The 27662-nt window shown below is 42.7% G+C and overlaps 1 protein-coding gene and 1 long non-coding RNA gene across 2 annotated transcripts in view; one reads left to right on the top strand and one right to left on the bottom strand.

Annotated features, from left to right (window-relative positions):
• doc2b (double C2-like domains, beta) overlaps positions 1-27662 on the bottom strand; it is a 223755-nt gene that overhangs the window by 106448 nt on the left and 89645 nt on the right. Inside the window, exon 2 of the mRNA XM_042008423.1 lies at positions 19377-19456. Coding sequence (XP_041864357.1) covers positions 19377-19456 — 80 coding nt within the window. The remainder of the gene's footprint in view (positions 1-19376; positions 19457-27662) is intronic.
• Positions 5466-27114, top strand: LOC121654337. The gene is made up of 3 exons (XR_006012937.1): positions 5466-5548; positions 22125-22131; positions 27105-27114. It is a non-coding gene; the product is annotated as an uncharacterized LOC121654337 (long non-coding RNA).

The following is a 27662-nucleotide window of genomic DNA, read 5'->3' on the forward strand; positions in this document are numbered from 1 at the left end:
TCAATTCAATACTTTCTCAAACAACTCTGTCTTTGATTCATCAAAAGACCAGGGTTTTGCTTTTTATGTCCACTGACAGCTATTTTTGTTCTAGCGTGCAATTTTGGACAGAGGAGGCTTTTTCCTGTCATGCAGGTCAAGAGTCTGATTGTGGATACGTGTTACCTGCAGAGCCACTGATGAAACTTCTTGGAGATTTTTTTTCTCCTTCCCACACTCTTATACCGGATTTCTGAGGCAGGCAGTTAAATTGGCCCTTGTCAAGCTTAGTTTAGGTCTGTGTTCTCAATTAAAATCCCGAAAGAAGCACAGCTCTTTTGGTAACACTTACATGGACATTTAAGTTCTTATTTTATGGATTTATTCCATTTACATGAAGGCTAAAGATGTGTAAGGTGTGGAAAAACTTGGACCACACAAAGCTGAAGCAGACAGTGAGAGAGGCAAATGGCTGGTTTTGGCATCAGACTGTTCCAAGAAACCATGAATGAAGCCAGGAAGCAATTTCTACTTCATCTTCAAAGTTCCTGCATCCAAAATAATTCAGTTCAATCGGTCTGGCCAGAAAATATCACAGGGGAGTCTGAAATGCTGAATGAGTCCCAAAACAAGCCGTTTACGATATAGCAAACAAACATGTTCTGGTTGTTATCCATGTTAGGAATTCAAAAAATAAATAAATAAGTCTTTGAATCAAGGACAGGGTGATTTTCTTTTCACGTGATTAATTGATCTTGTTTTAATACTACACAATTCTGCTATTCCAGCTTAATGTATTTGGGTCAAACTGACTCAATTTAAATAATAATGATGATTTATCTCATTTACTGCCACTGGATCCAGTTTGATTTATGAAGAGTTGCAACCAGTGCATTACAAGCGTTGTCGTTTCCTGTCGTTGGCCAAGCGGTGGCCTTTCTGTGTGGAGTTTGCATGTTCTCTCCGGATACTCTGGCTTTCTCCCAACGTCCAAAGATATGTATGTTGGATTAATTGATCAATCTAAATTCTCCCTAGGTGTGAGTTGTTTGTCACCAGTCCTGAGACGGACCCGACCTCTCACTTGCTTATATGCTGGGTTAGGCTCCAGCTTCCCCGCAACCCTTTATTGGACAAAGCGATATAGATAATGGATGGATGGTTATTTTTTTTATTATAGTTCTTGGAGAATCTGTAGGAACGCTGTCAGTTTTCCAGAAATATAACAGTGCACCGAATGTTGGGACAGACAGGTTAGGTCAGTATTTCTATCCCTTTTGCCATGCTGCTGCCAGAGCAGAGAGAACAAAGTTTAATCTCTAAATGTGACATGTGAGGCTCATACTTTAATGTGCTTTCCATCATTTTATGAATTGTCTTGTGTGGATAGTGATGGTGTGTCTGTTAGATCTGAAGAGAAGGGAATGTCAAGAAAGACCTGAGACCAGTTCTGACTTTCAATTGTTCACATAGTAAATTGGAGAAGTCAGGTTTGAGTGAAATCACTTCGAAGCGGTGATGTAGATGCCAGCAGCCTTCCAACCTGCATGGTCTCAGCTTAGGCAGGCTGTTGCAGCCAACGTGGCAGGTGCTAAGCGGGTATTTCTTATTTTCAGTGAAGCTGAGCAGCCACAGAATTTGGTAGTTATTTAGAGGGTTTAAAATCAGAAGGTGCTGCAGGGAAAGAAAAGCACAATTTAATTTCTTTCTTAGCCTCATAATAAACCTGTATTACATACCTGTACCAGTCTTCCTTTTCCATTAAACAGGATATATCTCCTCCTGTAATCTGCCCATTTGCTGGTACTTTCTCTAAGTTTTCTGTGAAGTGAAGTGCGACTCTATTGGTGGTATGGAAAATAATGTGACGAACAAATATCTTATCTTTCTGTGCAGAGTCGTAACTCAACTGCAGATTTGCAAACACTAACTCAGTGTCTGATAACGGAGCATTCAGTCCCAGGAAGTTGGGGGATGGTGATAAAAGATAATACTGTGAAAGCCCATCTATTGTTATTTTGCACTGGTGTCTGAAAAAAGAAGGTTGGCATAGCAACTCACAGAGGTGATGTTTAGAGAGAAGACTACAGCATGTAGTTTTGTCAAACAAATTGCACATATAGTACATCTATACTATATAAAAAAACATTATTTTGCCAGAAATATGGTTTAATTGTATGTTTTTAAGTATCAGCTCACATTTCAGGAACTGTTTTAGCAGTAAATGATTTGAATGGATATATTAGTATGGATCCCCTAAACAGACTTGAAAGGTTATTTTATTTACTTTCAGGTAATCATCCTTAAAACAAAGATTCTTTTAAAATTCTTTACTTAAAAAAAAACATTGCTAAATTTTGGCAGGTTTTCTCATAGTGGTGCCCCTAACGATGGCTAATCTAACATCATCTTCATCCTATCTCTTCTCTGAGAGCTTTCCAGCCAGTAAAAAGCAGCCTGATGTCGATTATTGTCTCATCTTTTCCTCTGCTTCTTTTCTTTTTCATTGTTCACTAGGTAGGTAATTGTTTACATGTAGAGGTCACTAGGTTGCATTATAGGCTGAGGAGCAGGTCATGGAGAAGGTGTTGATCCTGAAGGATTCAGCTCATGAAGAGGCTGATGAAGAAGAGGGGTCTTATGGTTTCTGAGATGGTAGATCTGAAATGGTTTTGTAAGAATGTATGCCTTGAATTTGACTAGGTATCAGATCAGAAAGATAATCAGTGGTATCTCACATCACTAACCACAACGCTGCTCTTCTGGAAATTCGTCCGTAACTGTTTGTGAGCAGTTTAGCATGTCAGGTCTGCAGTGGTTCGTCCTCTCTTTTCTGTCTCACTGAGACGCATCTTCAGGACTGAAGTCACCAGATGGTTGACAGAAAAAAAAATAAAATACAGGCAAGTAAAGAGTGATTTAAAAATGAAAGTGCTTTAGCTGCAAAGGCTGGAAAAATTAAAAGAACATGTGAGATGTTCTGATTAGAAAACGATTGATAAACTTGCACTGAGGTGCTACTATTGATTCTAATAATGTGGACTGCAGTTGTGATACTTAACGTGTTACCAAAATAATAAAAATGAATGACAAAGGCTAAACTTGGTTAAGAAATATAAAAAAATATGCATAGAACAACAAGATGGAAAGACCAAGACGTAGACACAAACACGTAAAATTTCAGATTTCCTTCAGTCTGTTTCTCCTTCTCTTTCCTTTTCTCTCCTTCACTCTAACTCTGTGTTTGAACCATAGACTGTATATAAAAGATAGATGGAGCCTCCGTGACGTCACCTCTAGGTTTCTGAAGAGTTGAATTGAAGCTCATTAGGTGGGTCCCACAGTCGCCATTTTGGCAGTGTGACACGTGTTGTCATTCCTGGAAAATACAAAAATGGGCAAAGAGGTGGAGCTGAAAGGGGGACTGTGAAGCTGGGGGTGGATGATTGACACCCATCAAACTCCGAGCCGCCTGTAGCTAAGAGATAACCGAGCTAATGGTAGCTAACCAGCTAACAGAGGTAGGCAGGCTAAAGCTAAGGGCACTGCTAAAACCGCAGTTGTGCTGCACTCCCCCTTTGGATATAGGATACCTGTCAATCAAAAGGACACGCCCCTAATTATTTAGAATTTCATGATTAAATAACATCTAAACGGATGAGTTAGAAAAAATCCACCCCCCTCACAGTTGTCATGAAGGTAAACTTGACCTATTAATCCTAAAATGGATTTTTGTACCAGGCTTTAAACATGTTTATTTCTGCTGTGAAGTTGGTCTTTTTAACATGGGAGTCTGTGGGGATTGACTCTGTTTTGGAGTCAGCCCCTAGTGGATGATGGGTGAACTGCAGGTTTTGAACTTCCGCATAGGCTTCACATTTCACTGCTGGAGGTTGCCGCTTGGTTTGAACTCACAAGACCAAGCTTGTAATATTAGATCACTTTTATAAGAATATAAAAAACACCCTTTTCCACCTTTTAAAGCACATTTGAAAAGAGATTTTGTAAGAAGATAGGAGCAGGAATGCAAAGAAGCTGTTCTGGGAAACATCACTGTCAACCACTTGGGAAAGAAAACCTGAAATGAGGAGCTCATGTGAAGAGAGGTTCTGAGAATCTCTTTGTTAGTAGGCCTATGTAACCCCCATCATATTTTAGGGTTTGTTGATTCCTGAGGGGTTAAGATGCAGTTTGGTTTGAGTTGATCGGCTTGTGAATGGCTCCACTAGCAGATTTGTAGGTAAGGACTGTTCCTCAGAGCCATTTATCCTGTTGCCTCAAACCTCCCACAGTCAGACCAATAATTCAATGGCAGACAAAAGTGTTCTCTTTCAAAGAGAGCTAAGCCTCTGGCCATTTGTTAATCAATAAAATACCAAAGCATGGCTATATATGCTTGGTTCTTCTTGCTGGGCTCTTTGTCCCAGAAGAGCTATATATATATATATATATATATATATGTATACACACATATATATATATATAGCTTTGCAATTCTGTTGAATTAAAAAAAAAACTGAATATAGCAAAAACAGTCGAACTCAGTAAAAGAAACACATTTTTAAAAGACTAAAGAAGTTAAAAATCAATTCCAATCAATCTTACAAATGGACTTTTTCCATTTCTGTGTATTTCAAGCAGCTTCTGCTTCACACTAACACCATAGTCTTTCTACATCGATGCAGAAATCTAAGCATGCCTGGCTGACTGTGAAGGCATCAAAGCTGTTTATACAGTGCACGTGTGCATTTGTGCACACCAGCAGAATGAGTGCTCACTAGGCAGGTAATTGTTTACATGTAGAGTTCGCTTGGTTGCATTTTAGGTCGAGGAGGAGCAGTTGAGGCTGCAGGTCATGGAGAAGGTGTTGATCCTGAAGGATTCAGCTCATGAAGAGGCTGATGAAGAGGCGGGGTCTTATGGTTTCTGAGATAGATCTGAAACGGTTTTGTAAGAAGGCATGCCACAAAAACATGTTTTCAAGTTATCAAAACAACAGAAAAAGAAACATAACTAGAAATACACTGAACAAACAGCAGGTGTTAAGCAACCTGAACAGAAATCATGAATAAATTTGTTTCAGAACGCAGGAATAAAACAATTCAAAGTTTAATGAACATGATTTCAGATTCTCATTCCAGCCGCTTCAAACTCAACTGCTAATCGCTCCAGTGACAGCTGAAAGTCATGACTTGGTGAAGCCAACAGAACCACATCCTCTGCAAAAAGCAGAGATCCAAACCAAACAGGACCCCTTCACCTCTCCAGCTACATCCAGAAATTCTGTCCATATAAGTTGTGAACAGAATCAGTGACAAAGAGAAGTCCTGGTGGAGTCCAACCCACTCAAAGCATTGTGGACCAAGCTCTGAAACCAGTTATACAGGGACCAAATGGACCCTATCACTGTCATGATTCATCTAAACGGGGTTCAGATTTCCCAGCTGTTCCCGAACGCGTTACCCTTTCACCTAACCTGATTACTGATGCGCTCCACCTGCGCTGTGCTCTTTAAATACCTGTGTGTGACAACTTCTCTCTGCCAGATCGTCTTGGTTCTTCCCTGCACGTATCCAGCCTTTATTTTCCTGCCTGTCTGCCTGCCTGCCGTCGACCTTGTATTTCTAGACCTTGATATTCGTCTTTGCCCGCTCCCTGACTGGTAACTCTGCCTTGTTTATTGATTGGATCTCCTGGATTACTGACCTCTGGATTGCTCTCAGGATTTGGATTCTGGATCATGGACTTGGCTTTTCTGCCCCGACGTAGAAACACGGAAGCGCCCACCTCTGCCTTCCACCACTCGGACTCCCTGATCTCCGCCAGTGACATCATCACTAATCTCTTCTCTACTCAGCAGTTGTCATCCCCACTCCAGCGGGATCCCGCCAGGTTCCTCTGGTCCTGTGCCCGGTGCTCACTCACCACCTTACGCTGGACGCACAACGACACCTGGTACGTGGAATCATATTATCCTGCATCATAACCGCAGACTTCCTGGCTACTAACACCTGTGCTTGTACCCCCACAGAGGAGCTGACCGAGGGTGACCGGATTTCACGTCTTATCTTATTTACATTGTTCAATAAAACTCCTTTACCTATCCCTGGGTTTCTGATATTTATTGAGTCCAATCTCAGGGTCTGTGACAGTACGATCTGGCCAAACCATGGACTCATCAGATCCCAAGGATTGGCGTGTCAGAGTTCAAAGCGCTATCTGCCAACAGGAAGCTGGGTTGAGTGAACTAATTTCACGGGTCAAGACTCTGGCTAAAGGGATAGCCACACTGACCATGTCGGGAACCGAGGAGATTCTCTTGCCACAGGCAACTCCTACAGTAAATCCGGGTTATGAGCCCCGCATGGCGCCCCCAGAGAGATACGCTGGAGATCCAGGACAGTGTCAGGCTTTTTTAATACAATGTTCGCTGCACTTTGAACTACAGCCTTCTTTGTTTCCCACAGAAAGGGCCAAAGTGGCCTACGTATTGTCTCTGTTGTCAGGACGGGCAAAGTTATGGGGAACTGCTGAATGAGAAAGGGACTCGCCGGTGATGGCTTCCTTTCGGAGCTTCTCGGAGGAACTGCGCCGGGTTTTTGACCCAATCCGTCCCGAACGAGAGGCATCTAGAACCCTGTTTTCCATTTCCCAGGCACCGACCCGTAACAGATTATGCCATCGAGTTCCGCACCATGGCGGCGGATTGCACCTGGAACGCTTCAGCCCTCTTCAATGTGTTTTATCATGGCTTATCCGACCAGATCAAAGATGAGCTCATCGCCAGGGATCAGCCGAAGGATCTCAAAAGCCTCATCCGAATCGACCAGCGGCTCAGGGAAAGATGGAGAAAAAGAGGGAGGGCACATGGGCTGAATGACAACCGAGCTATCCTCAGACCTGGTCCACAGTTGGTCCCCGGAAGATCCGCCTCAGCCTCCAACTCCTCTAGTGACCCTGAACCCCAGCAGGTTGGTCGGTTTAAGCTATCCCAAGCAGAAAGAGAACGACTGATAACTAAGAGACTCTGTTTGTACTGCGGTCAGTCTGGCCATTTAGTCCGTTCCTGTCCAGTAAAAGAGCAGGCTCAGCAAGGATCAAGCAGGACCCCGTTGAACCGTACACTATTGGATTCTTCTGTCTCTCGCCCAGTTTTTCACATTCAGGTCACTACGAGTACTTGGTAAAGCCTTTCGGGCTGACTAATGCGCCTGCAGTCTTCCAGGCATTTGTTAATGATGTTTTACGTGACATGTTAAACAAGTTTGTTTTTGTCTACTTGAATGATATCCTCATTTTCTCCAACAATCCAGAGCAGTACACCTTTCATGTTCAAACTGTCTTACAGCACCTTCTACAGCACCAGTTGTTTGTCAAAGCAGAGAAGTGCGAATTCCACCACCCGTCAGTCACCTTCCTGGGGAGTGTCATATCTGCAGGAGGGGTCGAGATGGAGTCATCCAATGTCTCAGCTGTGCGGGAATGGCCCACGCCGGAGAACCATAAGCAGCTTCAAAGGTTTCTGGGTTTTGCAAACTTCTACCTCAAATTCATCAAGAATTACAGTGTTGTAGCCTCTCCACTCCATCAGTTGACTTCCGTAAAGAAGCCCTACACCTGGACTGAGGACGCTGATCTGCTTTCCAGCAGCTCAAAACTCTGTTTACCACGGCTCCCATCCTGAGCACACCTGATCCCTCCCGACAGTTCATAGTTGAAGTACACGCGTCTGATACCGGTGTGGGGGCGGTGCTTTCCCAGCGAAGTGCGGAAGACTCTAAGGTACATCCTTGCGCCTATTTCTCCAGGACCCTGTCCTCCTCTGAGCGCAACTATGACATTGGGAACCGTGAACTCCTGACGGTCAAACTGGCCTTGCAGGAATGGCGTCACTTGCTGGAAGGCGCGGCGGAACTGTTTACGGTGTGGACTGATCACAAGAACCTGGAGTATCTGAAATCTGCCAAAAGGCTGACCCCCCAGTCAGGCCCGCTGTGCACTGTTCTTCAATAGGTTTAACTTCAGTCTTGCCTATCGTCCTGGCTCTAAGAACATTAAACCTGACGCTCTCTCCCGACAGGCTACTCACCCGGAGGAGGACGCTGACGAGGTCGGGGATTTCATCCTCCCTACCCGCATTCGTCTGGGTGTCAACCGAGTCCAGCTGGAGGAGGAGATCAGCCGGGCGCAGACGGGAGCTGTCATACCCAGTGGCTGCCCTGTTGGACGCCTGTTTGTACCCCCTCATCTGCGTTCCAAGGCCCTGGTTCTCTGCCACTCTTCACGCCTGGCCTGTCACCCAGGAGTGACGCGTACGCTGTTTCTCCTGTCCCAGAGGTTCTGGTGGCCTTCCTGTCGCCGGGACATGCAGAGCTTCGTGACCGGCTGTCCTGTCTGTGCCCGTTCTAAGTCGTCTAGATTACGTCCCTTCGGCCTTCTGCATCCCTTGTCCATTCCTCGTCGTCCCTGGTCCCACATCGCCATGGACTTTGTAACGGGTCTTCCTCCCGCTGATGGCACGACGGTCATATATGACTGTAAACGACAGGTTCTCCAAGGTGGCTCATTTTATGGTGCTTCCTAAGCTGCCCATGGCCAAGGAAATGGCTGACCTCCTCTCGGTCCATGTGTTCAGTCTGCACAACATTGCACTGGATGTAGTTTCCGATCGAGGTCCACAATTCACCTCCAAGTTTTGGGCTGAATTCTGCCGTCTACTGGGGATCAAGGTCAGTCTGTCTTCCGGATTCCATCCTCAGTCTGACAGCCAATCAGAAAGAGCCAACCAGACTCTGGTGTCTCTGTTCCGACAACCCCTCGGCTTGGGCCAGGAATCTGCCCTGGGTGGAATAAACTCACAATTTCTTGCCTTCCTTGGCCACAGGGCTCTCCCCATTCAAGGTGGTCAATGGTTTCCATCCTTCATTGTTCGCTCCGCAGGAGGCAGAGGTCCGGGTTCTATCTGCACACATGGCAGTCCGCCGCTGTCACCGGGTCTGGCGGTGCACCCGCACCGCGCTTCTGCTAGCATCCCAGTGCTATCAGGTGGCGGCCAACCGGCGTAGGCGGGCGGCCCCTTCCTACCAGGTGGGTCAACAGATTTGGTTAGCCACCAGGGACCTGCCACTGCTTTTGGAGTGTCAGAAGATGGCTCCACGGTTCGTGGGGCCCTTTCCCATCACCAATGTGGTCAACCCGGCGGTTGTGCGCCTTCGTCTCCCTGGATCCCTGCGGGTGCACCCCACTTTCCATGTGTCTCGGGTCAAGCCTGTCTCCTCCTGTCCGCTGTCGCCAAGGAGGAGTTCAAGTATCTTGTGGTCTCCTGATTTGGTGAAGAAGGAGCTGAGCCAAAAGACAAAGCTTTTAATTTACCAGTCGATCTAGTTCCTACCCTCACTTCACCAGCTGTGGTAGTGACCAAAAGAGAGAGCATGGATATGAGTGGCCCAAATGAGTTTCCTGTGCATGGTGTCTGGGCTCTCCCTTAGAGATAGGGTGGGAAACCTGTATATTACGTATTGCTGATTGTGGTTACCTATGAGGACTTTGACTGTGGTATTGTGACTGTGAAAGAAGTGTCCAATTCATTTTAGTTCCCGGACTACATATGTCACAATTTGATCTCAGGTGGACTAGAGCAGTGAATAACAGCATAATAACCTACAGCAAATGAAAATGCCTTTCTCTTTGTTTTAGTTCAAAGGGGTACAAGCAGCCTACATTATCAAGATATTTACATTTAATGAACTATCTTTTTAGAAAACAACCTGACATTTCTGGAGAAAAATAAGTTTAGTTTCAACAATATGTTGCCTCAGTTTAGCATTTACATGACAACTTCCAGATTACAATGGGTCTACAATAAAACATTTAATCCCAGAAATCTGGAAGTGGAAAATTCAGTATTTCACATAATGATCGCAACTTTCCTAGAGCTAAAAGTTACTTTAAATGCATATACATGTTCATTTGCACATGTATGTGGTAATCCACCTGAACTGACTCACGTCATACAAACTGAAGTCTGATCTTTTTTTTTTTTTTCTTTTTACCCTGTCCTGTCCAGCATCCTAACATACAGAAAGGTGGTCTGTGTGCTATATTTTGCTTGACAGATTTGCTCTACCAAGGGAGACATGTTATATACATGGCTGCCCTTGATATTTTTATTATTTTTATTGTAATCTCATTTTCTTTAGTCTTTATATGTCAGTGCCGAACCTGACAAGGAGATAGAGGAAAAGGGGGGAAAAAAGGGGGAAAAGGACTGGATTAAAATGTGGAAATAACAGTTGCCAAGGCTGCCTAAAACACATAACAAAAAAAAATTTAAACTACCACAGTACATGATACATAAAGAAAAATAGGATAATAATGATATGAAAAAGTACAGTAGTCATCAAACGTACCTGCTGAGAAATGTATCAACAAACATCTGCAACATCTAGTCAGAAGCAGATGGAGAGACCAGCATGTTTGTGAGCATGTACATGTGATGAACGTGATCGCGCCGCACCCCGAAACATCAGCGGGGGACCCCGTGGCCCCAAAGGCCCAGCAGGTCCACAGAGCACCAAGCCCAGGACAGCCAAAGCAGACAGAGCAACAGTCCCACCCAGGAACCTGACGGGGCCTGACTGCCCCAGGCAAAACCACCACGGGCCACGTCAACGCAACACCAAGGCTAGGCACCCCAGGGACAAGAGCATTTCCGCAGGTGTAGATAGAGTAGTTGACATCCTGAGACCCGAGCCCCCTCCATCCAGATGATCCATCCTGTCATCTTCTCAGCCTCAGCTGCAGGTTACATGTAGCGTTGTTGTGCTGTAGTGTTGCCACCTTCACAAATTCACAAACCACAGCTAATGTGCTGGTAAATTGGTGTAAGAGGAACTGTGTGTGTGTGTGTGTGTGTGTGTGTGTGGGCTGTCTGCATATTTATGTGATTACAGAGGAAGTGATAGCAACACAAGCCTCTTTCAGATGCTACCAGAACAGCTTCAGGCCTCTCATCACATAAAGATTTTTATTATGATGTATTTAATTGGAGCCACTTCATAAACTGAACTAAAAGCCATTAAGTAATTGGCATTTTCTTAATCATTTTACATTTGATTGACAGTGATGGGAAATAATGCTTGTGGCTATAAAGTTTGAGCACACACAAAGAGTTTAACTTTACTAAATGATGTCACTTTGCCTTCAGATAAGCTGCAGTTTTATGGACTTTATGTCCAACAATTTTGCACGTTTTACAACCCTGCAGTTTTGCTACAAATAATTTACAGTTAGTATTTTGGTATCTTCCAGAATTTCTGATTAGTAGGAAAAAGAAGCTTAAAAATGTTGCTTATTTTTGTTATTGTGTGCAGCAGTGGGGTAAAGAGAGGTACAGCAAAATGCTTTTTTAATCCCACAAACCATAAAAAAGGATACAATCTTTTAAATAAATGACTATTATTAGCTTTGTAATAACAAAGCAAACAGGCAGATAAGGTGGAAAATGCAGGGCTGATGATTGGCAACTTAATTCAAAGGCAGTAATTCAGGTCCCACTATCCTGTCTGCTGGATGTGAGCGCAGTTAGGCCGTTCATGCATGTAGCATGACATCGTCTCATCTGCTGATTATCAAGCAACCTGGTTTCCATGAAAGTTCTGTGTCTCTTTTTATGTTTCCTTAAACCAGAAATACATGCAGTGTGCATATCCACTAAAATGTGGAGAAGGCTATTTTAACAGGCAATAACATGCTAATTATTGCTTCTAATTGCATGTATGTGTGTTTATTATGGCTGCCTGGTGTATTTCGTGTTTGTTTGAAGCATCATCTGTGCATACCCTTAACAAATTAACGCTATGTGATCTTAAGCTGCAATATATGAATAACAAATAGGGGGCACTGTAGGGACCAGTTTGACCAAATGTATGGTCATGGGATTGACAGCAGTAAAAAATGACAAACTTTCATAGGCAAGCTTGTTAACCAAATCCATAATTACCCACATCTTTACCATGTACCCTTGCCACTGCACAGTGACAAATTTGCTGGTGAAAGTAGCTGGAGAGAGATCATAATTATATTAGAATTAGACCTGGCAACAAAGAAAAATAAGTGGACACCAGTCAGAGACTGTTGTGTCCATGCATGGAGGAATATAATGGAGAAACTGAGTGGGGACAATGCAGAAGGGGTGTTTTATCTACCATCTAATGCTACAGTTGTCTCAGAGATTCAGAGATTCTGTCGACCACAGGTGAGAGTAAATAGTTATTTGAATGAAAAAATACAGATATCAATATAAATATGGTATATAAACAGTGCCACATATGCCACTGTTGTAAAATGATCTTTTAAAAAAAAACATTCTTTATAAATATTTTTAACAATTAAAAAAAAAAAAAAAAAAAAACTCCCTTGTTTGTTTTCCATCCATCCATCCATCCATTTTCTGCGGCTTATCCGGAGTCGGGTCGCGGGGCAGCTGCCTAAGCAGGGAAACCCAGACTTCCATCTCCCCGGCCACATTCACCAGCTCATCCAGAGGGACCCGAGGCATTCCCAGGCCAGCCGAGAGATGTAGTCCGTCTAGCGCGTCCTAGGTCTTCCTCGGGGCCTTTTTCTGGTGGGACGTGCCCGGAACACCTCACCAGGGAGGTGTCCAGGAGGAATCCTAACCTGATGCCCGAGCCACCTCATCTGGCTCCTCTCGATGTGGAGGAGCAGCGGCTCTACTCTGAGCTCCTACAGGATCACCGAGCTTCTCTCTCTAAGCGAGAGCCCGGCCACCCTGAGGAGAAAACTCATTTCGGCCGCTTGTACTCGCGATCTTGTTCTTTCAGTCACTACCCACAGCTCATGACCATAGGTGAGGGTAGGAACGTAGATTGACCGGTAAATCGAGACCTTTGCCTTTTGGCTCAGCTCACCACAACAGACCGATGCAGAGTCTGCATCACTGCAGACGCCGCACCAATCCGCCTGTCGATCTCCCGCTCCATCCTTCCCTCACTCGTGAACAAGACCCCGAGATATGTGAACTCCTCCACTTCGGGCAGGACCCTATTGCAGACCTGGAGAGAGCACTCCACCCTTTTCTGGCTGAGGACCATGGTCTCGGACTTGGAGGTGCTGATTCCCATCCCAGCCGTTTCACACTCGGCTGCAAATCACTCCAGTGAGAGCTGAAGATCACGGCCCGATGAAGCCAACAGAACCACATCATCTGCAAAGAGCAGAGACCCAATCCTGAGGCCACCGAACCGGATCCCCTCAACACCTCGGCTGCGCCTAGAAATTCTGTCCATAAAGGTTATGAACAGAATCGGTGACAAAGGGCAGCCTTGGGGGAGTCCAACCTGCACTGGAAACAATTCTGATTTACTGCCGGCAATGCGGACCAATGTCTGACACTGGTCGTACAGGGACCGGACAGCTCGTACAAGTGAGTCCGGCACTCCATACTCCTGGAGTACTTCCCACAGGAGTCCTCAGGGGACACGGTCGAATGCCTTCTCCAAGTCCACAAAGCACATGTAGATTGGTTGGGCAAACTCCCATGCCCCCCAAAGACTCTGAAGAGAGTGTAGAGCTGGTCCACTGTTCCACGACCGGGGCGCAAACCACACTGCTACTCCTCAATCTGAGGTTCGACTATCCGACGGACCCTCCTCTCAAGCACCCCTGAATAGACCTTAGACTGAGGAGTGTGATCCCCCTGTAGTTGGAGCACACCCTCCGGCCCCCCTTTTTGAAGAGGGGGACCACCACCCCAGTCTGCCAGTCCAGGGGAACTGTCTCCGATGTCCACGCGATGCTGCAGAAGCGTGTCAGCCAAGACAGCCCTAAAGCATCCAGAGCCTTGAGGAACTCTGGGCGGACCTCATCCACCCCCGAGGCCTTGCCACCGAGGAGCTTTTTAACCACCTCAGCAACCTCAGCCCCAGAGATAGGTGAGGCAGCACCAGCTACCCCAGACTCTGCTTCTTCATCGAAAGACGTGTTGGTGGGATTGAGAAGATCTTCAAAGTATTCCTTCCACCGCCTCACAACGTCCCGAGTCAATATCAGCAGCCCCCCATCCCCACTGTACACAGTGTTGACGGAGCACTGCTTTCCCCTCATGAGCCGCTGGATGGTGGACCAGAATCTCCTCGAAGCCGTCCGGAAGTCATTCTCCATGGCCTCTCCAAACTCCTCCCATGCCCGAGTTTTTGCCTTAGCGACCGCCGATACCCATCAGCTGCCTCTGGAGTCCCACAGGCCAAAAAGGCCCGATATGACTCCTTCTTCAGCTTGACGGCATCCCTTACTGCCGGTGTCCACCAACGAGTTTGGGTGTTACGGCCACGACAGGCACCGACGACCTTACGGCCACAGCTGCAGCTGGCCGCCTCGACAATAGAGGCACGGAACACAGCCCATTCGGACCCAATGTCCCCTGCCTCACTTGGGACATGGTTGAAGCTCTGTCGGAGATGGGAGTTGAAACTCTTTCTGACAGAGGACTCTGCCAGACGTTCCCAGCAGACCCTCACAACACGCTTGGGTCTGCCAAGCCTGACCGGCATCCTACCCCATCATCTGAGCCAACTCACCACCAGGTGGTGATCAGTTGACAGCTCTGCCCCTCTCTTCACCCGAGTGTCCAGAACATGCGGCCGCAAAACGATACAACTACAAAGTCGATCATCGAACTTCAGCCTAGAGTGTCCTGGTGCCAAGTGCACATGTGGACACTCTTATGTCTGAACAAGGTGTTCGTTATGGCCAGTCCATGACGAGCACAGAAGTCCAACAACAAAACACCACTCGGATTTAGATTAGGGGGGCTGTTCCTCCAGGTCTCGCTGTCATTGCCCACCTGAGCATTGAAGTCCCCCAGCAGAACGAGGGAGTCCCCGGAAGGAGTGCTCTCCAACACCCCCTCCAAGGATTCCGAAGAAGGTGGGTACTCTGAACTGCTATTTAGTGCATAAGCACAAACAACAGTCAGGACCCGTCTCCCCACCCGAACGCGGAGGGAGGCTACCCTTTCGTCCACGGGGGCAAACCCCAATGTACAGGCGCCAAGTCGGGGGGCAATGAGCATGCCCACACTTGCTCGGTGCCTCTCACCGGGAGCAACTCCAGAATGGAAGAGGGTCCAGCCACTCTCAAGGACAGTGGTTCCAGAGCCCAAGCCATGCGTCGAGGTGAGTCCAACTATATCTAGCCGGAACTGCTCAACCTCGCGCACCAGCTCAGGCTCCTTCCCCCGCCAGAGAGGTGACATTCCACATCCCTAGAGCTATCTTTTGCCTCCAAGGATCAGACCGCCAGGGTCCCCGCCTCTAGCAGTCGCCCAGCTCACACTACACCCAACCCCTATGGCCCCTCCTGCAGGTGGTGAGCCCAAGGGAGGAGAGGCCCATTTCACCCTTTCAGGCTGAGCCCGACCGGGCCCCATGGGCAAAGGCCCGGCGACCAGGCGCTCGCCTCCATGCCCCACCTACGGGCCTGACTCCAGAGGGGGGCCCTGGTGAACCACGTCTGGGCAAGGGAAACCTTGGTCCTTGTTTTCTCCTCATCATTGGGGTGATTTGAGCCGCACTTCGTCTGGTCCCTCCCCTAGACACCTGTTTGCCATGTGTGACACTACCAGGGGCATGAGCCCCCGACAACATAGCCGCTAGGATTGTCAGGACGCACAAACTCCCCTACCATGATAAGGTGGCGGCTCATGGAGGAGCCTTGTTTGTTCCAGATTCTAACAACAAGCATCTATAGAAGCTCTGATTAGAACTCTGAGATCAAAGATTGCAGAGCGCCGTCATTTGTTCCCCTTCAAGTGAATCCGAGAAGTTGTGACTGGTCAATCTGAGTCAGTTACGGGGACGACAGGAAAATAGCAGCAGGTATGTGATGTTATTGGAAAAAGGAGCTTGGATGAGTAATTGAAGCATTTTGATGGGGCGCAGACTGGAAAAAGAGAGACCCTAGAAATAAATAAGTAAAATATGAAATGGTCTAGATTTAGGGAAACAAGTAACTACTACTGTAACAACTAATGTGACATATGAAGCAAATTTTGTTTTCTGTGTCTACATTAACTACTGCACACTTTTAGTAAATTGGAAATGAGAACTTTAAACCAAATCAGTTTTATCAGCTAATAAACATCACACAGCTGCTACAGCTGGTGGTTTTATGACTTTTACATTCTCTTCATGAATTCTCAAGTTTTTATTTCAAAAACGTTTTTGTTACTTAAATAAATAAATAAATAAATCTACAATATTAAAAATTAACATGTCATCCTCTTTTTCAGTTTTGGAACTAAAGCCAAATTGTTTCTGTATCTTCTGGTCTGTAAATTGCAGTTTCTGTGGAGTTGAAGATGCTGCCACCTATCTTTGTCATGGAACCCTTTCTCACCTGGACAGCCCAGCCAGGACTCATGTTCTTTGATGTTTCGACTTCTCTGAGAGGCTCTGTCTCATGTGAGATGGAGATTTTATCTGTCGCTCTATTGGCTGGTGATTTTTGACAGGGTTGTTTCTCTGCAGTCTAAGAGCGAGCGGATAAAGGCACACACGCGTGTTTGAGAGTAAAACCAGGTTTGAGGTGAAACAGAACATTTTTAGACACATGCATATATTGAGAAGAGTACAATATATGAGAGCTGAAAACAAACTATACAAAACTATGCTCTTGAAAAAAACCTCCATACTGGTCAGAGCTGTTATGTAAGGATGACAGGGACCAACTCAATAATGTTATTATCTGAGCCTGGATCTATAACATCTCATTAGGGTAAGGCTCAAAGTTTAATCTGATACAGTTTCTGCTGGAGGAACTAACATTTTGGCAAGAGAAGCAACAGAAAAGAAAATCCATGGTGAGAAGAACCAATAAAGGGTTTAGCATATAAATGAAATCATGGAATTGACTATGTAAGAGAATATTTAAAGGAACAAAATGTTTTTTTTTTTTCCTGTTTGGCCAGGCAGCAGCTGAAGTCTAGGAGGAAGGCAGTATATGAAATAACAACCATAAATCAGAGTGGCTTGAAGCCCGCTCTGCTATCCAACACTCCTGCCAATGCTGGCTCCTCTGAAGCCCACTTATCTCCATACCAGCTATCCAGGCAGACAATAGAGTTATAGTTGCTGACGGCGGCCACGACTGCAGGAAACATCGCTTTCCCACTCACTTTAGAAAATGGATTTTTTTTTTATCCCCAAAACAGTAAAATGAGCTAATTAAGGTTACAATCACCCTGTTTAAATCAGCACCACTGCCACTCCTGCAAAAATCTAATTAGTAAATAACTGAAAAAACTGAATAAGAAACATAAAACTTTTTCTCTGAATATTTGAAAAATAATTAATAAAACTTTGTTCCTAAACTACAAAATATACCAAAAAAGGGAACACTACTAAATATTAATAATAAAAAAATAAAATTATAATAACAGCAAAAATAGAAAATATATAAAAAGTAAAAAGAAGAAAACACAAATATATGAATTACATAACATTACACAAACATACAACATTTAGTTTGCTTCTTGTCTGTCAAATGTTTGTTTTGTGTTTTGTCTTTTTTTTTTTCATCTCAGAGCTCTAAAACATCAAAAGTAAGACCAGATTTTTACCAGCAGCACTTCACTATGAAGAAAATGTTCAACAAAGAAAATCAGATCTATAGAAGAAGATAAGTTTCCTGACCTGAAGAAAAACACAGAATTGGGGGGCTGCATAGACCTGAAATCATTAGATCAACGCTTAGAAAATGGATGGACAGTTTACGGTATTTATTAGATTTTTCCTCTACAGATTACATAACAATCATCCTGACTACTTAATATTATATTGCACCAAAGTTTCATCAAATCAAATGTAACGTAGGGATTTAGCTCAGAAAAGCATGTTATTAGATGCAAATTCAAATTTCATTTGTTAGTAATATGCTTTAGACATAAGGATAGTAGAGACGTTTTGGGCAGGGCTCAGACCAGCTGAGAGGACTATGAGTGCTTCAACCAACTGTTTACCAGAACAAGTTAAGTCTCAAAAATCCAATCCATTTAAAATCTATACTTTCCCTTCATCTAACTCAACAATCTGGTCCGTTAATCTGAATCAGGTATGTTGGCATGTAGGAAAACATGAGGACCAGAATTGAGACACACTGAGGCACACATTGAGTACAACAAAACATTTGTCTTCCAGGAGCCTCAGTGGGTCCCTTTTATCACTACCAATGTCAAAATCAAACCTCCACCCTTGCAGAGTAATTCAAACTACAGACCCACAAAGCTCTCTTTTTATTTTTATTTTTTTATGAAAGCTTGGCTTTAAACAGTACAGAATGAACCAAAAAAACCAAATCTTGGTCCCAGTCATTAACATGGGGCATGGTGGAGCTGTACTAACAGGAAGAATAAGTTTATTAAACTGAAGGGAGAAAACAGAGTAACTATAGTGGCTATAATGAAAAGTTGTATATTTCTTTGCTTGGACTGAAGCACTGTTAAGGTGGTGGAAAGCAAACAAACTGAATTGAAATGATTTTTATTTCATGCCAGTTTTATGATCCTCAGTGAGACAGATGATGAGCCAGAAGGATAAAATTGCAAAATTTACTCTGTCTGAGGTTTTTATTCAGAAACCCGTAGGTTTTTATCAGTATGCATGTATCCTGTATCTTGCTTGACTGTGACACTACTCTATTAGCTGTCTGTGTTTACAGACAGACAGGAAACCCACTGAAAGCAATGGAAAAAATATTATAAACATCAGTTTTCCCTGACAGAAGACTAGGTGAAAACAGTACCAGTCACACTGGCACAGTTGGAAATATTGCTCTCAGAGAGCACAGACCTCCACCAAGCCATTGTCAGGTTTGTGTTTTTGCCAATGATTGTAGGCATTATTTTTGAGTTAGACACTCTAATGGCAAATTATCCCTATCTCCCCATAGTAAAGAATCCTTTCAAAATTCCTGCATCCAGGCGGTGATCCGGATCATCCCCAAAATCTAAACACTTGTTTTTTATTCCATTTCTGAGATTTCCTGAAAGTTTAATCAAAAACCATCCATCACCTCCGGCAGAGGTTATAACAGTGTAGGCTGACACAAGAAAGGGATCCTGGAAAACTATTTGTCTTACCAAGTATTTATTCTGAGAACATATGAAATGTGTCAGTTCAAACTGAACTGCACTTGATTTTATTCTTCTTTAAGTTACAGATGATTTTCCAGGAAATCATGACTAAACTGGGTTTCCCTTATAAAATGCACATTTTATTACCATATTAGCTACAATCAAAGACCTAAAGAGGCTCAAGTGGGACTTTTTTATGGACAAACTTCATGCAGAGCAGCGATTTCAATAAATCAGGGTAGCTCACCTTGGCTTTGTTAATGGTGCAGTGCAGGGCGTTGTTCTCCTGGTCATACAGCAAACTAAATTCCAGGGTTCCCAGTGTGGCTGTAAAAGACAGACAGAGAGAAAGAAATTAGAAAATGAAAAGTGACTCAATGGCACACAAACCCATTCATCTGGGAGAGCACAAATCCTAGTCTGCTCGCCTTATTCGATCAGTTGAAATCAAATCCCTAACAGGAAACCCCTCAGTGTTCCCACCAACATCAGAATCAACTCAGAATGCAAAACCAAGAAGAGTGAGTTTCCAGCAATGATATCCTGAGTTTTTATCTGCTTTTTTTTTTTTTAGAAGTTTTTGCATATTTTACTGATTTTTATTGATTCTTTTTAAGGAAACTCAGCACCAAAAGTAGAAAATGTGTGTTTCCTGTGACTGGCACAACATGCTAGACAGACATATCAGAATGAGATTTTGGAGATCTTATACCACCAGAATCTGGGACCTAACTCCATCCTCCAGGATGAGTCTCTGTTTGACTTGAGATTAATTCATTAAGGCTTTATTTAGTAATAATAAATAATTTCCTCCATAGAGTCTAGATCACATTCCAACTGAACACTTGTGGGAGGATGCTTTGTTCCAGTGACCAGCACAACAACAAAAATCAACTGTTTTTACCTTCAGTGAACTCAAAGCCTTTTACAGACCAAGCTGATAAGTTGTGTAAACTCTGGAATCCTCATCAGCTTTATTTTCTATCAATAGTTGGACCCAAATTTGGATCCAAGTCTTTCTTTGTGATTGAAGTATTTGTGAAACCGGTGACAGGCAATGAATCAGTGCTTCTCCAGAGGAAGCTGAGCTCATCAACTCCCACACACAGAAAATCAAAAGCATATTTAGTTTGGTTTCTTACAGAATAATTTCTTTTGGAAGTTCTTATAATATGTGCAGCTAAGCTCGAAATTGCCCACTAAGTTTATAGAAGCATCCACAATGTCCTGTAAAATGTCATTAAGATAAATATTTTTAATCGTTTTCTAAAACACACTATAAGTAAACAACAAGAAATAATTAAAAGGATAGCATGTCTGCTGTAAGTGGTCTACAATTTGTTTTCATGTTTATGGGTCCTGAGACTTTCCTCCACCTCCCGTCCATTCACTTCACGAAGAACTTGTCATAGAGCAGTGGGCAAGACTTTATCAGAGGCGTCATACAGTAAGAAAAGAAATTAATGTATTCCTCGTTGTAACACACACTCTCATCCACTACTGTGATCAGGTAAGCTGTTTGTTTTGGAGTGCAGTATGTGGATCCTGATGTGGTAGTAGGGGGATCTGTTCTGGTTAACTGTCTAATGGTGGTGCTAGACTGGATCCTGATGTGGTAGTAGAGGGACTTGTTCTGGTCTATTGTCTGGTGGTGGTGGTAGACTAGATCATGATGTGGTCTATTGTTTGGTGGTGGTGCTAGACTGGATCCTGGTGTGGCTAGCGCATCTAAAGCTGTGGGGCTACTGCTACATGGGGCTGAGGTTTGTCTCAATCTGAACTGTGTTCTTCTTCTTTTAAAAAAGTCAGAAATATCTCTGTTCCTTTTCATTCTTACATCTTCCTGTACAGAATCAGACTGGTTACAGGATATATTTGTCACATTTTCTTGCTGTAGCTACCTTAAAACCAGCTAGTAGCCTTGCTAGCCTCTTCTTTAAATTAAACCAGATCATGTAGCACTAGCTTAGTGAGCGCTAACATAGATACAGAGGTGTTTTTTGAGCATCTTTATATCAATCAATCAATCAAAACTTTATTTATAAAGCGCCTTTCGTACAAGATTGTGGCTCAAAGCGCCTTACATTTAAAAACATTCCCGTACAGTCACCCTCACCCCCCACCCCCCATACACGCACACACACTCCTTCAAAGTCAAAGTACATGATGCCAGTTTATTTTCAGCTCCAATGTGATAATCTTGATAAACGGAGTTTGTGTGTAGTCCCTAAATACACTCACTGAAAACTAAATATGACATTTCCCTACATTATCTTAAAACTAATCTAGTGCTAGCATAGTTAGCACTGCTATGTTTTGTGACCAGTGCCACCCTGTCAACTTCTTTAGCTCCAACCCTGGTTAGGTTGGAAATGCGTCATGAATAAAATACTTTCTGACAGCGCCTTATCAACAGTTACTCTCATGAAATCAGATGTTGTTTGAATGTTGTTATATGCTGTATCTGGGATGTACATATCCCACATGAGCATCTTTCATTGAGGAATGTCGTCTGATATTGCTGTGATCAAGGATGTCAGGGGCTGTGATAGAATGGCAATATTTGATGGTTTGGAAATTAAAATAGGGAAATATTGGTGTCCAAATACAGCTGCACTACTTTTATCCACTACATTAACAAAAAACAATACTAAGCATGTTTCTTTTGCATTGATTTGTTACCCAGAGAGGTCCTGATCAAACAGCAGGATCGCCTTATACGCATTAATTTTCTTATAGTAGGTGATTCTGAATCCACCATCAATTTAAAGCAGAAATCAAAACGCAACATGTACAAGATAAAAAGAAAGTACTTTTCTAAGAATAAAGTAACAGCTCTGAACTAAAACAAGAATATAAATATGACTTCACTGTTAGGAAAAAAAAACTGAATGGGAACAATATAAGTTAAGGGACCATGATTTAGTGAGGAAGAAAGAAAACTTTGCAGCATTCAAACAGAAGGAAGTGATGCCCAAGCCAAAACAGCTTAGAGGCAATCAGTGACTGAAACCTAGCGTGAACCAAAGCAGCAAGCAAAACTAACTACTGTATTTTATTTTATTTTTATACTATAAGTCACTTTTTTTTCATACTTTGGCTGGTCCTGCGACTTATAGTCTGGTGCAACTTATGTATGTATATATAAATAGGGAAGTGACCCCAAACTTTTGAACGGTAGTATATGTATATATATATATATATATATATATATATATATATATATATATATATATACTGTGTGTGTGTATATATATATATATATATATATATATATATATATATATATATATATATATGTGTGTATATATATATATATATATATAATTTAACATGTTTTTAAATTTTAATTCATTTTAACTAACATGAACCAAGGAGTAAACATTACCATCCACAACCGCAAGAAGGAGCTCCAGGCTTCACTGAAAAACAGTTAAAAAACTTAAACAACTGAGAAAGACTGAACACAAACAAAATGCCCCAAGAAGAAAATCCTATTCTGCAGATTACAAACTGCAGGTGGTTAAATACGTAGCCGAAAATGGTAATCGAGCAGCAGTTGGGGAGTTGTTCAGAAACGGCACAGAGGATGAAGAATTCAATGGATTCAGTGATGTGGAATGAGATCAGGTGCTTAGTGAACTTGCTTACCGGTAACTTGCTTGTTGGAGTCACCGGCTTGGTATGTTAACTTAGCCTGTTCAGCCTTCCAGGTTTGTTCTTTACACTATTGTGAAGCTGAATGTTTTCAGGGTTTCCGCTACGTGGTGCACCATCACAGCAAGTTAAAAGCCACCATGACTTTTTTTTTTTTTTTCAGAAATTGTTCTCAGGAAATGTGACACTGCTCTGCAAATAATATAATTTTGAAAAACAAACACTGGTGTCTCAACTTCCTATCCATTTTACTCCGGCTCACTCGACAGTTATGGCCAAGAGGTGACAGAGCGGTGAAAAGCTTGCCACATATTCTGAGAGAAGCAAGAACTTTGTTATGCGGGCAGCGGGGTGTTTGTTTTTGTGTGTGTGTGCGTGTGTGTGCAATGAACAGTTGACAGTTATTTCATATTTAGCATGAAACTTTGATGGCAGGGCAGGCTTGTGCCAATGTCTACAAATACCACATGCAATACATTTTAGTGCAGCACCAGAGTGTAGTAAGGAAACTAGTCATTCCCCACAATTTAAAAAAAAGAATCCCTTGAGGAAACCCTGGTGTTAAGTTATTATACCGGACACATATTCAGCCTGTTGTTCTGTGTGCTATTGTGTAGTTAAATACCTTGCGTTTCCAGATTAAATGTCTGCTCTGGATATTGTGAAATAAATTTTTAAATAAATGCTATTCATAGCTTAGTGTGTCTTATGTACGGTTTCTTCCTCTTTATGAGCATTTTATAAGTGATGCGACTAATACTCAGGAGCGACTTATAGTCGATAACTGGAATTTGGAATTCCTGCAAAAACAACTGCCTTCTGCTGAATGACTGCCAGCTGTGAGGCTGCAGAGGTATAAATCTTGCTTAAAAGTGCTGAAAGCCTGATGAACGAAAAGGCTAACTGGAAAACTTTGAAGCCCAATTTGGCATTTACATATGTTCAAAATACTGAAGTCTTAATAAGTAACTGCAAAAATTTTAGTGGCAAGTACTGACACGAAGGCATTCACACATTTAACAAGGAAAACAATAAAATGAAAAACAAAGGATAAAACAAATCTAATATAGACCATATGTTTAAAAAAGCAATGGAATTAATGTTCACTTGCATTTTAACATTCATTGGAGCAGCAACGATAATAATAATAAATTCTGCATCCTTCTGGGTGGGTGCGTGGTTCTGTGCTCTGTGGTGGCTGCCTGTTGTCTGGTGGTTGGAGGCCTCTCTATTTGCTTCTGATTCATGGAGGAGGCGTGGTTGCATTTGCACGATCTGTGTCCCTGCAGGTGCTCCTGATGAGTGTCTGCTGTGTTTTCTTATAGAGACCATAGGATGTTTTCTGTAGCAGCTGGTTGTCTGCTTAGTCTGTTTGGGTTTGACTCTACAGTTGTTGTGCTTGTTTTCTGTCTGTTGTTTCTTAGTCTCCTTTCTCCTCTCCTCGTTCTCTCTTATTTGTCACTCTCTTCATTCTTTTGCCCCCCAAGTCAGGTCCAGTATCAATATGTAAATTCAGCAAATAAAAAAAAGTAAAGTAGTAGTAATACAGAAAAATACGTAAATGTAAAGAGATAATAGTTAATAGTGTATTAATAATAGCTAGATGTTCAAAACTTTAAAAAGCAATGGGATAATAAACACTTACTTCTGAGATTACATTCAGAGATGGCTCAGGCAGGTTCACTTCCTCCAATTTTTAATGAGATTTATTATAACGTCTGAAAAATCTAATCTACCAAGAGGCTGACTAATTAATGGGTTACAGTTCAGTGCAGAACCACAGCTTAAAAAAAGAAGAAAACAAAAGCCAGAACTAACCAAGGTAAGTCAGAGGATTTAATATGCAACATCTATCCAGAACTGGCTGAAGTTTTTTATATGACAGAAATTTCTTTAATTTCTCAAAAAAATAAACAAACAAACAAACAAACAAACAAGCAAACAAAACCTAATGAACATCCACAATTCTTTGAAAATGGAACAAATGAAAACCATTCTCATTTGTTGCAAATGTTATGGCTATTCTGGCTGTGATGGCACAGAACATAACACTGAAGCAGGTTTTTATGTCACAATCTACAGTCTAGGATCAGTCATTTCCTTTGCAACGCTACTCAGCTCCATCTTCTCATTTTTGCTAATGGTTAGTCAAACAGCCGGCAACTTTCAGAAAACAAACAGAGGCATTGGAAGAGTATCTTTCCAGTTGCTTCTGCCATGAACTGCTTTACAACACTGACGCTTATCCACAGCTTGTGTTTGTCTGTTTTCAGGGCAGCAGCAGGAGTCTGTGGCGGTGCTGCTTTCTAACAGCACTTTGCTCTGCAGATGCATGAGCCATCTGGGTAGCTGTGGGGTACAGCTCGCAGAGATGCAACAGTGTTGTGAACTCTACAGGAGTGTAATAAAGTGGAGTCCCCCCCAACCACCACCAACACCACTCCGCCCTCACTGAGGAGTCAAGTTCTAGTCTTGCTGTGCACCTAATTTATGTGACTGAAAAGTAAAGGTGAGAGCCAGGTCTAATTCAATTTCAAGTAGCTGCTTAACAGTATGGAAAGCAATAATTTCCCAGTTTAACTGAAAAGAATGATTTATTATACAATTGCGTGCAAAAGGAAGAAATAAATTAATGTAATAATTATTCATAGTTTTTTTTTAGAAGGTGACAGGTCCCTTTGAAATGAATTGACTTCATTTTTTGTTGCCAGTGTGCTGATTCCTCCCTTTTCCTGACAAAGACAAGTGAGATTATCAGCAGAATAATCCAGAATGCAGATGGAAAGAAATTCTGTGCGGCACAACTGTAACTATGTAGAATTAATGAGATGGTGAAATACTGAGAAACAGGGAGGGATCCGACGGAGGAGCGAGTTGCTGGAAGCCGGAGCTGCAGGTGATGTGATTGTTTGCCAACGAGTGAAAGATGACAAGTGTTCAAAAGTTTACAGTGTCATTGCTTCTTCAGCAAAATATGTTGCTCCCACTGTGTGCAATGATTTATGCTCTGAGGGAGCTCGCTGGCTTGAAGCACCGTTTTGAATCAGACAATCCTTTTCTTTCAGCTGTGGATTGAGGCTCTGCACTGACATGGGCAAACCTTTGATTAAAAAGTCAACTGTAAAATCAAATGGCAGTTTGATCCTGTCGAAAAGCAGTGTCTGACTTTGAAGCTAAAACCATCATATAAATACAATGTTTTACAGGCTCTCAGTGTGAATCCTTTACATACCGACCGTTTATGAAGCTGTACGGTAAAGCTCCATTTCTCCCAACAGCGTCCATTAACCTCTGAATATACTCTGACAGCACCCATAGCACACAGGCACATTAAGCTAACAACTTCTGAGAAAGCATTGGCTCAGACAATACAGAGGCAGATAGTCCTGAGTCACACATGGCTCCACAGGATTTGTGACATTTTTCCAATCTGATTTCAAAGCTGAGAGGACCATGGAGGAACTGGTGATAGCAGAAAACAGACTCTGGCCTCCAGCATAGAGAAGATTTATATGAGAAACAAGCCAAAAAAGACTCATTTTAGTGAGCCCATCTGCTTCTGGCATGCACACATTTACAACCCTATCTGTATGTAGCATGAAGTGTCAGACACGTAGCTGTGCATGTAATACGACTGGCTCCAAATCATCTCTGGCTCCCACTACAAATATGTTAACTTTGCTCATGAATTACTGAGAATTACTTATGAATTCTTCCCAAAAGTCACAGTGGTGTCATCTTGATTCAGCTCTAATCACCAGTATAAAGACAATTTGGTCAAAGATCACCATCCAGCTTCACCTTCTGCAGCAGCAATTATCGCTTCCAACCCAGCAGCAAACCAAGATGCTAAACCTAGAGCTTCACAAACCACTAGGAGTGGTTTTGTCATGGAGTTTGATCACAATATGATTTATTCAGCGGATAATGATTTGACGTTTCAGGAGCCAGCGGCCGATACAAGAAAATAACATTTGCTGATATATAACACAATCGGAGCCAGTGTGCTGTCAATGATAGAAAAAATAATCATCTTTGGCCTCACATGATTGAGTCCTGGCCATAGCTTGCTAAGACATGGGAATGAGACAGTTAAAGGTACAGCGTGTAGGAATTACTGACATCTAGTCATAAAAATGACTTGAAATGCCAAATTGTGAATGTACGGTGGCCGTCAATAGCCAAACATCTTCCAGACATCAAGATGTTTTAATGTGTGAGTGAATCCTGTGGCCTCAGGTACAGCAATGACAGCACTACAGATAACTACTTCAACACTGTGTACATGTGTACTGACTTCTTCTATGGTCCTCTTAAGGCATTACTCTTCCCAAACGATGCTCTGGCTCCTAAGAAAAGTTTTAAAGCTTCACACATAGTTGTATGAAGTTCTGCATATGGCAGCTGCTATGTGGACCCACAGCAAGTAGATATAAATGGTTCATTCTAAGAGAAATCAAAACATAACAGTTATTTTGTTAAGTGATTAGACACCAATAGAAAAACATTTTTTAATTACATATTCAAATTTTCTGTCATTGACCTTGGATTTCCACTAGACCCAGTAGAATAAAGTCTCATATTGGCATTCTGATAGATAGCATATTCACCAATGTAACAGAAAACAAGATAATAAGTGGCCTAACTAATTTGTAAAATCGCTGATCACCTTACAGTATTCACAGTATGTGACAATAACTAGAATTGAAATAGAGGAACATAAACAACATACACAAATTAGGACACAGGAGGCAATAGCTACTCTAAAACACAAATTAATGGCACAGGACTGGGATGCAATATATGAGGAAGCAGATGTCAATAATGCATATAATAAATTATTGACTTCATTTACTTTGATATATGATAAGCACTG

The sequence above is a fragment of the Melanotaenia boesemani genome, chromosome 15 (genome assembly GCF_017639745.1).
Source record: "Melanotaenia boesemani isolate fMelBoe1 chromosome 15, fMelBoe1.pri, whole genome shotgun sequence".
Classification (NCBI taxonomy): Eukaryota; Metazoa; Chordata; class Actinopteri; order Atheriniformes; family Melanotaeniidae; genus Melanotaenia; species Melanotaenia boesemani.